This window comes from Erpetoichthys calabaricus, chromosome 5 (assembly GCF_900747795.2).
Source record: "Erpetoichthys calabaricus chromosome 5, fErpCal1.3, whole genome shotgun sequence".
NCBI classification, from domain to species: domain Eukaryota; kingdom Metazoa; phylum Chordata; class Cladistia; order Polypteriformes; family Polypteridae; genus Erpetoichthys; species Erpetoichthys calabaricus.
The window spans coordinates 223,364,170-223,377,487 of NC_041398.2; the positions used below are offsets into that span (position 1 = coordinate 223,364,170).

At 40.1% G+C, this 13,318-nt stretch overlaps 1 protein-coding gene across 2 annotated transcripts in view; it reads left to right on the forward strand.

Annotated features, from left to right (window-relative positions):
- The window catches only part of myo5b (myosin VB), a 502,861-nt gene that overhangs the window by 403,325 nt on the left and 86,218 nt on the right, over window positions 1-13,318 (forward strand). For both annotated transcript variants that reach the window (XM_051928010.1, XM_051928011.1), the window contains exons 19-21: window positions 5,940-6,151; window positions 8,771-8,927; window positions 12,711-12,950. In XM_051928010.1, the coding sequence (XP_051783970.1) occupies window positions 5,940-6,151; window positions 8,771-8,927; window positions 12,711-12,950 (609 nt within the window). The remainder of the gene's footprint in view (window positions 1-5,939; window positions 6,152-8,770; window positions 8,928-12,710; window positions 12,951-13,318) is intronic.

The window sequence follows — 13,318 nt, forward strand, 5'->3', positions numbered from 1 at the left end:
TGCCATGGTAATCAAATATAATTTATATGACTGCTTCCATAAAGGAAGAAATGGAGGTGACAACTGGCATGTCAAACAAACTTACCAGACTTTTTTTTAAAGAAGTACCTGGAGTAAATAGCAGACATCCATCCATCCATTATCCAACCTGCTATATCCTAACTACAGGGTCACAGGGGTCTGCTGGAGCCAATCCCAGCCAACACAGGGCGCAAGGCAGGAGACAAACCCCAGGCAGGGCGCCAGCCCACCGCAGGGCACACTCACACACACCAAGCACATACTAGTTGCCAATGCACCTAACCTGCATGTCTTTGGATTGTGGGAGTAAACCCACGCAGACACGGGGAGAACATGCAAACTCCACGCAGGGAGGACCCAGGAAGCGAACCCAGGTCTCCTTACTGCGAGGCAGCAGCGCTACCCACTGCGCCACCGTGCCGCCCTAAATAGCAGACATTAAGCATATAATATACTTCAGTTAAGACTTTCAAAAAGATTTTCAGATGTGAAAAAACTTGCTAAATGTTCCTATAAACTGGCTAGCTTAAAGTCAAAAAGAGACACGGGGAGAGAGGGCCACAGAGTAGAAGATGCAGTGCTGAGAGTTGCTTAACTGGACTTTCAAATTGTAAGAAAGATTGTAACAAAAAAATTGTAAGATTTGTGACAAATGTGACAGAAAGTATTCAGACTTCTGAACCTTTTTCACATTTTGGTATGTTTCAGCCTTGTGCTAAATTTATTTAAATAATTTTCTTCCCACGTCAAGCAACACTCAGTATCCCAGAATGACAAATAGAAAACAGGATATTAGAAACTTAAACAAAGTTATTAAAAATAACGCACTGACGTAAGTATTTAGACCCTTTTAACTCAGTACTTCATTGAATCCCCTTTGGCAGCGATTACAGCCTGGAGTCTTCTTGAGTATGATATGACAAGCTTCACACAACTGGATTTGGGGGTTTTTGTCCATTCCTCTCTTCAGATCCTCCCAAGCTCTGTCAGGTTGGATGGAGTCCAGCAGTGGACAGTAATTTGCAGGTCTCCCCAGAGATGTTCCATTGGGTTCAAGACTGGGTTCTAACTGGTTAGCTTAATGGCGTTCACAGAGTTGTCTCTAAGCCTCTCCTGCATTTCCTTTGCTTTGTGCTTAGGGTCATTGTCCTGTTGGAAGGTAAGCCTTCAGGCCAGTCTGAGGTCAAGAGTGTTCTGGAGCAGTTTTTCCTGAAGGATATCACTTTACTTTGCTCTGTTAAGATTTATTTCAGCCATGTCTATTCTCCCAGTACCAGCCACTGAAAAACAACCCCACAGCGTGATGTAGCCATCACCATGCTTCACTGCTGGAATGGTATTGCACAGGTGATGAGCGGTAATCTTGGTTTCATCACACCAGAGAATGTTGTTTCTCACAGTCGAGAGTCCTATAGGTGCCTTTTTGCAAACTCCAAGCAAGTTTCCTTTTCACTGAGGACAGGCTTACTGTATATGGAGCCTCTGCGTTATAAAGCCCAGATCAGAGAAGTACTTCAGTGATGGTTGTCCATCTGGAAGTGTTTTCCATCTCCACACAGGTTATCTGGAGTATAGCCAGAGTGACCACAGAGTTCTTTGTCACCTCTCTTACCATGGCCCTTCTCCCATGATTGTAAGTTTGTCTGGGTGTTCAGCTCTAGGAAGAGTTATGGCTGTTCCAGACTTCTTCCACTTCAGAATTATGGAGGCCACTCTGCTATTGGGAACCTTCAATTCTGCAGGAATTTTTTGTAACTTTCCCTAGATCTGTTCCTTGACGCAATCCTGTCTCGAAGCTCTGCAGGTAATTCCTTTGACCTGAATGGATTGGTTTTTGCCTTGATACACATTAGCAACTGTGGGAGCTTCTGCAGACAAGTGTGTGTGCCTTTCCTAATCATGTGCCATCAATTGAATTTACAGCCGGTGGACTCCAAACAATGTGTTGAAACATCGCAATGATGATCAGTACAATGGGATGCACCAGAGCCGTGTTTCAATGTGTCATAGCAGAGAGAGGGTCTGAATACTTGTGTCAATGTCGTAGTTCAGTTTTTTATTTTTAATACATTTGCAAAAAAAAAAAAATCTAAAATACTGCTTTTGCTTTGTCATTCTTGGGGATTGAGTATTGCTTGATGTGGACAAAAAAATAATGTAAAAGATTTTAGGATAAGGTATAACAAAACGTGAAATGTTTTGAATCCTTTCCGAAGACACTGTATGTGACGTGAAAACTGCAGCTACGTATTAGCTTGTCTGATAGGAAATGACATTTTAAATCAGTAGCAGAGTTTAAAGAATGGGATATTTTGATGACATTTGTAGAATTGATCTTAGCTTTCATAGTCCAATGCGTGAGACTGAAAACATTTCAGTGGGAGTACCTCCAGTTTAGCACTAAAGAGGGACTACTAAGAATGCGCCTCATGTTATTATTTTGTTCAATCCTGGCTGTAGGACTGGTCAGTAAAATGCTGAATATTTAGAGGGAAAGTGCTGATCAAATGCATTCATGCTCAGCATGACATTTGAAGATTATGGCTTTGAGACTCTAGCCTCCCAGAGTTTATTAAAAAAAAAAAGGCCATACTGTAAGTTTAGTAGATTTAGGGGATTTCACCTGACATAATAAGCAATTTGTCTCGGTCAGTTATCTGTAATATAGAAACATTCTTTGCTATTAAAATAGAATGAAATTTACAGATTACATTATTAAATTATCCTCTGTGGACATAGCCCATAAGTGTTTTGATGCGTTCTTTTTTTTTTTATTTTATATACCGTGGTTCAGCACAAGCTGCTCATCTGCCACCTTAATAAAAGGACGATTTGTTTCGAACATAGTTTTGCTAAACTTGATTTGTATGTATGGAAGGTTATCTGATTTTCATAAAATTAATAAAATGTTATATAAAATTAAAAAAATAAATAAATGGACAAGTGTCTGTGTGTCTGTCTGTTTGTTCACCCAGTTGCTATGTCTTTGCTCTCCAACTGATGGTGCATCACAAACATTAGCACTGCTTTTATGAATCCTTTACCAAATGTATGTAACAGAGACAAACACCCGGCAAGGTTATTATAGTTTTGCCTTCTTATATTAGTTTTTATTTCTATATTTTTTCTGACCTTACTTGGAAATTCAATGTAGTTTTAGTTTTCCTTCGTCATGTATTTTTAGTTTTAGTTTAGTTTTTATTTCACAGAGACATTTCTATTTTATTTTTATATCTATTTGTTTCAGTTTTAGTTTTAGTAATTATGGCATGAAGCTCCTACAGAGTTTAGTTTTGTGTCACAATCGGACAGAACTGTACACTTAACAGATTTGGATATGAGTTTAATGCTAGTGGAAGCTTACTACACTGCCCGGTTTACTATCTGGTTTTGTTTTTGTCTGATAAAAACAAGCATATTCAAAACTAGATACTGAATATGAACAATTTTACACAATTTTATAATTTTTAAAATATTTTCTCATGAAAATCACGGGGGCTTAGGAAGAATGGGGCTCTTAGACTTGAATGAGTGTGCAGACCACACCTAGCTGTATTGAGGGAAACAAAGAAAATCAAGCATGTAGTGTCAAGGTTAGGGGTGGTAAGACTTGAATAGCCCAACATAAAGGACAGTAAACTCGTAATGAGCAGAGCAAGAGCAGGTAATAGGAATATGGACAGGTATAATACAACAGAGACAGCTTCTGAGATTAAGAACAACATGTACATTACCTAAACCTGTTTATCCAGAGCAGGATCGCAGGAAACCTGGAGCCTACCGCAGCAGGTTTGGATGTAAGGCAGGAAAAATCCTTGGTATGCAATATGTATGATATGGCTGATATTAAAAACAAAAAGAATATGATATTTCAACTATCTATTTTGAGAGAGAGAGAAAAATATTGAAAAAAGGGACACAAATATTTTCATATATAATTCTGTTAATGGATTACTTTCACAATATCAGGTATTTTGAGTTGTGAATATGAACTAAAAAAGATAAATTAATAAATATAGAATAAATACAAAAACCCATTGGTATGTTTACTTTTTCATCACTTGGCAGACTCCCTTCGCCTACCTACTTTTGTATATTGCTTCATTGTTAAACGATGTTTTTAAAGCAAACGTGATTGGTCAGCAACAATATGCTGATCTTGTATGATGACCTTGTCAGTCTCTCAATCAGTGCCGTTTTATTTTCAAAAACCGGGAGGGCTCTCCCCTAGACTTTCTTGTGCACTCAGATATGGGGTAGGATATTTGAGGAGTAAACCACAAGACAATGATTATATTTTTATATTATGTACATTAAGGAACCATCAACAACAAATCAAATCAAATGAATAATATCCATCCATCCATTATCCAACCCGCTGAATCCGAACACAGGGTCACGGGGTCTGCTGGAGCCAATCCCAGCCAACACAGGGCACAAGGCAGGAACCAATCCCGGGCAGGGTTCCAACCCACCGCAGGACACACACAAACACACCCACACACCAAGCACACACTACGGCCAATTTAGAAGCGCCAATCCACCTAACCTGCATGTCTTTGGACTGTGGGAGGAAACCGGAGCGCCAAATGAATAATATATTGAGCAATTATTATAAAAGTAAAGTTGAATAAATCGGACTCGGAGTATGTGTTCAGGTAAAGTACCACGTCCGGGTGATGGATATGGCCTAAAAGTTAACACAGATCTACAATTTTGGTTTAACAACTACATTCCGAATTTTATCCATCTATCTAGTTGCGTTTTTGAGTTATCATGTTTACACACAAAAAGGCAAAAAAGAAGTCACCTGAGAAATAAACTGAAACGTTACTCACTCGTGATTTTTCTGTCCATACGGTAAATGTTTTGTTGACCAGCACATTCTGATTTCAGCCGTTTGAATTACATCTTGATATACAACAAACACAAAGAAAGGTGGCACGTAAATTGCTTTCTATTTCACACGCTTTAAGCACTCACATTCAGCTAACTCTGTCACTGCAAATGCTGTGTGAACAGCCGGTCTCCGTCACCAGCCGCCGTTCACTGGATGAATATGTGCGGGCAGCTCGTGGTGGATGACTTTCTGTTTTAGAGTTAAAACTTACAAGGGTTTAAAGACTAACGGCAAGAATATTCATTCAAAAACAGAAACTAAAAAGATTTTAGTAAATTATTATTTTATTTCAGTTAGTCTTTCCAGCTACTTTAATAGTTTTGTTTAGTTTTATTTTTTCGTTTTGGTTTTGTTAATTATTTTTTTTCAGTTTAGGAAAATGTTTTTTTTTAATAATAGTTTCAGTTTTGATTTTATTTTTCGTTAACTATAATAACCTTGGCACCCGGGGAGACACACTGCACTGCAAACATCAACACTGAGGTCTGCATTGATTACTCAGATTTTAACCTATCTTAGATGGGTAGCACAGCTAGTATTTTATAAACCCATTCATTCAACCAGTTTTTGAAGCCTTTTTTTCCATAGTCATGTTGGAAATTGCAGGCAATCCTGTCAGTAGCTGAGGCCAGTCACACAGGTCAGTGTTTGAGTTTATGATTAACATAAAAGCATATTTGGAACCATTGCAGAAAAAAAGACAGTAGCTGAAGAAAACCCTCAATCTTAGGGAGGAAGTACAACTGTCTCAAATGAGACACAAGCAACGCCAAAATATGTTATCACAATGACTCCATTATTACAGCCTGAGAAGTATAATGTATCATTGGAGTATCCGAGTGCTTAAGGAGACTAGAATTCTGAAATGTGAGGATGCAGAATCAAAAGCACCTGCTGATTCATTATGTCTCAAATTATGTAATTTTTATAAAAGACTGTATTATACAAAAGTATATAATACACAATACTGTGCATAAAAATGTACAATGGTGAGTGTCTATGTATTTTTTTTTTCTAGGATCCCGATAAATTCCAGTTTGGGAAGTCCAAGATTTTTTTTCGGGCAGGTCAAGTTGCTTACCTGGAGAAGCTGCGAGCAGACAAGTTCCGAAGTGCATGTATTATGATACAGAAGACTGTGAAGGGCTGGCTGCAGAAGGTGAAATACAGAAGGATAAGGAAGGCAGCCATCACTCTGCAGAGATATGGTCGTGGATTTTTGGCTCGCAGGTGAGTCAGCAACAAGCTTCAAATCTCAAGTGCCACTGTGTAAGTCATACAGTATATTACTTTCAGATCTTTTTGTAGTGTGTCATACATCACTAGGGTGCTCAGCGTTTTACTTTCAGATTTTGTACAACATCATATAACAGCATAACACACAGTTCTTAAACTATGGGTCATGTCTTGCCATTGTTGGGTTCTTTAGGTTTGCAGCTCACAGTTGTAATTAATGGGAATGGGAAGCATTTGGTTTTGCAGAGTGTCTCACGATGGGTTGCCGCAGGTTGTTTAAGCAATCGATATTGCTCAGCCATGACGTTGGCGGCATTTCTCCAAGGGGGACGGTTGTCATGGACTGGATCTCAAAGACACTAAGAAGGGCAAACCATGCAGGCAATGCAATGGTAGCACTGCTGCTTGTCTAAGGAGGTTGTGGGTTCACTTATGGAGTCCTCCCTGCATGGAGAGTGCTTTCTGTAGTGAGAAAAGTGCTATATAAATGTAAAGAATTATTATTTTTATTAACATTGGGTCACAAGAAACTGGCATAACACATAACTTTTTCAAACTTACTTAATCTAATTTTGGGTCATAGGCAGCTATGTGCTATCCCAACAGCACTGGGCACATACACCCACCCACAACCACGTGGAGATGGGGCCAATTCACTTTTGCCAGTTGACCTGTTTTGGAATGTGGAAGAAAAACTAGATTAGCTGGAGGACAATCTGTATTAGCTTGTGTGTAATTTGTCTTGTTTTTACAGCCAAGTGCTTCTCAAGATAACTCAGCATTGCAAACATAAATATGATTGATATTATAAATGGTCTAAGGTAAATCATCTTGTTGGAACAAAGCCTCCAATTTAGCTCTGTTATCATGGAGCAAACCAGCAAAGAGAAATAAGCTTAACTTAACTGGAAATGTTAGACATGAGGAAACCTCACACAAGCTGAATTTTATTGAATCATAATAGAATTTGAAATATGGCATTGTTACACTCTGAATTTCAATTGGCAAAATGTTAAAACTGTGACATTTCATTCAGAAAATGAGCACTGTGGTCCGAGCATCTCAGAAACCTATGACCTCCTGGGAATTCCATCCAGTAGACTGTCTACAGTTTATAGAGAATGGGGTGACAAAGAAAACAATCCAGTGAGTGACATTTCTGGGGACAAAAACATATTAATGACAGAGGTCACACGAGAATGGCTGGACTCTTTCGAACTAAGAGAAAGGCTGGGAATCCTCAAATAACAGCTGTTTACAACAGATGTGCGCCAAAGAGCATCTCTTAGAACACAACGTGTGGGTCATTGAAACAATTGGCAGCAGAAGACCACGACAGATTCCACAAATGTAAGCTGTGTATAGGATGATGAGACTATAATAGGCATGTAATCATGAAAAAGAGAGGACTAAAGAGCGGAAAAATGTTGTCTGTCTGAGAAATCACTGACATTTTGACTGAACTGGAGATATTATGATCATAATTTGATATAAACAGCATTAATCCATGGATATCTTCAGGTTTGTGTCAATGGTACAGGCATCTGGGGGTACTGTAGTGATGTGGGGGATGCTTTCTTGGCACACATTAGACATCTTGACATCAAGTGAATGTTATTTGAATGTCACAGTGTACTTATGGTAAGCATTGTTTTTAACAATGTCTGTTCCTTACGGCCATAGTCTATCCTTTACAAAATGGATACTTCCACCATAATAATGTATCATGTGTCACAAGAACGACAATAAGACATCAAAAAAGGTTTGGGGCAGCCACCCATATAATATGCCCTTGCTGCAAAAGGTTACATTTTTGTGAGAAGTCAGAGTCCAAAACAGAACTGATGGTATGGAGGCAAGATGACAGCTTTAAAGGCCAGTTCAAGAAGTGACGTCATCGGAAACTGAACCGGAAGTGATGTCATCGGGACCAGAAGTGACGTCTTCAATGGCGCTGGTACCGGAAGTGACATCATCAATGGCATCAGAAACCTAGCGGGATTTCCAGTGGATGGTCTGCAGAGGATTGAGAGAGAGTGTTAGTGCAGCTCGCCACCCCCTGGTCTGGTGTGGTACTACTATTTTTCAGGCCCTCTTTCTGCCTCCCAATCGCACGTGTGTGACACATGTGACCAAGCAAGCATCATTAAGGTGGTTCCACAAACATGGCAGTTACTCCCGTCTGCTCCAACTACATGTGCAGTCTCCAAATCCCAGTCCAAAAGAGAACATGTGGGATGAAGTGGAATAGGAGAATTTCACCATGAATGTGTGCCAAGATCATTGGCACCATCTGCATGATGATGCTGAGTCAGCATGAAACAAAATCCATGCCTCTGAGAAATGAGGGTGTTGTGGCAGCAAAAAGTTCCTACGTGGTACAGGACAGGCCAGTCTTTGAAGGAGCCACTGTGTGTATATTCTCTAATGCATCAAAGCATTTAACATTAATACATGGTGAGATCACATGCTGGCAACAAATTCTTAGTAATCACTGTGTCATTTTTCATTTAAACAAAAATTGTATTGTTGGACTAATTCCATTTTATGCATGAGAAACAGTCAAACTGTACTATTCTAAAATGTCCTGTGTAATTCAATTGAACTTTTCAGGCTGGCTGAGAAACTTCGACAGACACGTGCTGCAGTTGTCTTTCAGAAGCAATTCCGAATGCTGCGCATCCGTAGAGCCTTCCTTATGGTCCAGAAATCCGTTATCACCATCCAGGCTTTTGCACGAGGCATGTTTGTCAGGAGGATATATCATGAGGTAATACTTCCAGTGTGTTAATGGCTAAGAATGTTATTCAGCCAGGCCCTGATCAATTTATGTGGGCCTGTGGTGTCATGTACTTGGTGTGTCCATGCCAGCTCATGAGATGGGATACCGTGATAATCCTATCTGCTAAAATCTGTTTTTCTACGGACAGTTAATGGAATATGCTGAAATATCATAATGGTTAGTACTGTGTTCATATACAGTATTCTGAATGTATAATAACAATGTAGTTGTCTTAGGTAAATCAAATTAATAATCATGTATCCAGCATGACATGAGACAAGGGGCACCTCTTTTGTACCACCCCAATATGGAGCAAATACTTACTAACTCAAAGGTTATTTTACAAATAGTTTAACCCAGCAGAGCACTCAAAGCGAATATTCAGAGGTAAAATAATCCATAGCAACCCAACTGGACCTAATGATCACAGAGTTTTTGTCTCCAACTGTCAGATAGGGCTGCTTACCCCAATGTCCAAGGTTGGGAGCATGCGTGTTGCCGCACCCACCACACGACAAACCACCTGGATTGGGACCTGAGTGCAGCGGGTGACACCTCAGCACCACACTGGAACAGTGTGTGGTTTTTTGACTTGACATAGCATGTTGATTTTCCCACCCACTCTGGTGGTCATATATTGAATCTGATCTGTACATCTGAATTAACACTTACAGCACTGATTTGGGACTCTCTGACCATAAAGCAGTACTTTTCGCTGTCTCATTACCTCTCCCTCCTCTTACCTGTAAAAGACCAATTTCTTTCTGCAACCTTTAAAATATCTGTCCCTCTATCCTTTCTGGATCCACTTCTGATCTTTTACTGTCTGCACCTATTCCATCAACACTAGGTAGTCTTGTTAACCACTATAACACAGCCCTTCATTCAGCATTAGATAAAACAGCTCCTTTAAAACATAAGGAGGTTTCCTTTAAGCGTTCAGCTCCTTGGTATAACTCAGAATTGCGATCTATGAAAGCAACTGGCTGACGCCTTGAGAGAATGTCACGTAAGTCTGGCCTCACCGTGCACAGCCAGGCTTTCTCTGACTACCAAAGAACTTACAGAGAATCACTAACTGCTGCCAAGAACATCCATTATGGCAGAATAATAGAAAGTGGCCATGATAATCCAAGGGTTTTGTTCTCTATAGTTAATAAACTACTCCAACCCGCATCTGGCCCAACTACCTCTTCTATTGAAGTCTGTGAAAAATTCCTCCACTTTTTCCGTAACAAAATTAAAGATCTAAATAATTCAACTAACATAAATACATCATCTGTTTATATCTCTCCCTGTTTTCCCACTCCATCCAGCTCTTTCTCTAAGTTCTCACCAGTCACATCTGCTTTTGTTAATGACCTGCTTTGTAAGATGAGACCGACTACTTGTGTACTGGACCCCATCCCCACCACACTACTTAAATCCTGCCTTCATGCAGGATTCAATAATAAACTCATCCCTTGACACTGGCTTTGTGCCGCTCACTTTTAAAATCGCTTCTGTAACCCCAGTGTTAAAAAAGTCTGGTCTTGATGCTGATAATCTTAACAATTTTTGGCCTATTTCCCACTTACCTTTTCTGTCAAAAGTTCTCGAGCGTGTTGTAGCTTCCCAACTCACCAACTACTTAACTTCTAATAATCTGATGGAAACCTTTCAGTCTGGTTTCAGAGCACAGCACAGCTGTGAAACTGCTCTGCTACAGGTAACCAATGATTTGCTTATGGCAGCAGACTCTGGACAAACCAACATATTAATTCTATTAGACCTCAGTGCAACATTTGACACTGTCAGACATGACATTCTACTGTCCAGAACGGAGAACATGCTGGGTATCTCTGGCACTCTCCTCCAGTGGTTTAAGTCCTATCTGACTGATAGGCAAGAGTTTGTTAGTCTTGGCAACAGCAGATCCAGCTCAGTGCCAGTCATACATGGGGTTCCTCAGGGCTCTGTCCTCAGTCCTCTGCTTTTCTGTATTTATATGCTTCCCCTTGGCCATATTATCCGTAGCTATGGACTGGGTTATCATTTTTATGCAGATGACACTCAACTCTATTTCAGTGTTAAAAGTGGAACTTCATCAGAGCTTTCTCAGCTCGCAACTTGCCTCAATGAAATTAAAACCTGGATGGAGCAGAACTCTTTAAAATTAAATTGCAACAAAACTGAACTCCTGCAAATTGGGACTAAAGTGCAACTTAATAAAATGAGCTCCTTCCCAGTCCATCTTGGCCGTGATCATATCAGACCTGCCTCTACTGCAAAGAATCTTGGTGTCATTTTTGATTCCTCCCTTTCTTATTCCGCCCACATAATTCACATTAAGAAACTTTCTTACTTTCACCTCCGTAACATATCACGTGTTCGCTCCTTCCTCTCCTTTTCTAACGCTGAGAAACTTGTCCATGCTTTTATCACATCCCACATCGATTATTGTAACTCGCTGCAGGCAGGTGTCCCTTCTAATCTTATATCACAGCTCCAGCTTATTCAAAACTCGGCCAGCAGCAGCGAGCACATCACACTCATCCTACATCGCCTTCACTGGCTCCCTGTGTCCTACAGAACTGAATATAAAATCCTACTAATAACCTACAAAGCCTTAAATAATCTCGCACCAAACTATATCAGGGACCTTCTCCATCACTATGTGCCTGTCCGCCCACTAAGGTCCTCTGATTCTGGTAATCTTGGTGTGCCCCACACAAATCTACACTCCATGGGTGATAGGGCCTTCAGCTGTATAGCGCACAGACTCTGGAATGACCTACCGAAATTAATCAGGTCAGCTGACTCCATGAATTCTTTTAAAAAACAACTCAAAACTCATCTGTTCAGGAAGGCTTATAGCTCTACCTGACTTTATTACCCTTCTTTCAGTTTACCTCTATGTCAAGTTGCTCATGTAATTATGTACACTATCCGCAGCTCAGTTTTCCACTTGAGTATTTCTGTGGGTTAATTGGTTGAAGCAATAGCTAACATTGCAGCTTCACAGCTTGAGAACGATGGATTAAAGTTCTGGCATGGACACTGTCTGTTTTGAATTTTTATACTTCCCGTGTCTGCATGAGGTTTCTTTTGAAGCAAAGATATCCTCCTTTATCCTAATAATATGCAGATTTCTTTTTTGACTAATTGTCCCAGTATGAGTGAATCTGAGTGTGCCTTGTATTGGACTGCTGCAAATTTTGACTGTCTATTTTCAACCCTGGATGGCAATAAGCAAGATTAGAAAATAAATGAGTAAGATAACATTCCTACTTCTGATTAATCTAATTTTGGGGCTAAGATAGGGTGGAGCATAGCCAGGCAGAATCAGGTGCAAGACAATAACCAGAGCATTGTAGGGTCCACTCATGTACACACCCATGGAGCCAATTTAGAATTAACAATTAGGCTAAACCTTTATGACATTAGGGTGTGCGAGGAGAACTACAATAGTCAGAATAAAACTCACATGGACCTAAGGACAGCATGTAGACTCCACACAGATAGCGACTGGGTGCAGGTTCAAACCAGAAATACCATATCCATGATGCAGCTACTCTATCCATTGTACCTTTGTTTCAAGTACATGAACAACTGAATGTTCATATTTGAAAATAAGTGGAAAAGTGTCTAGTCCTGCAGAATGTATGTGTACTTCTATATTGATTTTTAACATGATGCTGCTGCACAGGTGCCTCTGTAACAGTCTATGTGATTCAACTCTAAATATAGTCAGAATTTCACTTTAACATTTTATTTATTTTTTCCCTCTAGTTGCTACTGGATCACAAAGCAAGTATTATTCAGAAGTATGCCCGTGGTTGGATGGCTCGTAAGAAGTTTGGACGTGCTAGAAATGCAGCCATTGTCATCCAGTGCGCTTACCGTCGACTGTGCGCTCGACGTGAACTCAAGCAGCTGAAGATAGAAGCTCGTTCAGCAGAACACTTGAAAAAGTTGAACATTGGCATGGAGAATAAGATTGTCCAGTTACAGAGGAAAGTAGATGAGCAGGTAACAGTCATTGTGTTTGTTAACAAGCAGGCATACAGAAGCCTGTAGAAGCAGTCATTTCAGTCCAAGCATGGTAATGTAGTGGAACCACAGCTCCAGGAAGACCTGGTGAATGGTTGTACTCAATTTACACATTTTACTGTGTGAGTGTTTTTTCTGGACACCTCAGATGTCCCTACACATCCTAAGATATGTAGGTTAGGTCATTTAAGTACTGGAGGTTCTATAGGTGCCAAGTGTGAGTGAATGTTCCCAGACATAAGAGTGTCACAGACCAGCGTTGGTTTGTGCTTTGTACCCACTGCTGCCAGTGTAGGAGGAATAAATAAATGAATGGGTGGAACATTTTAATTAAAGTATATAGCTGT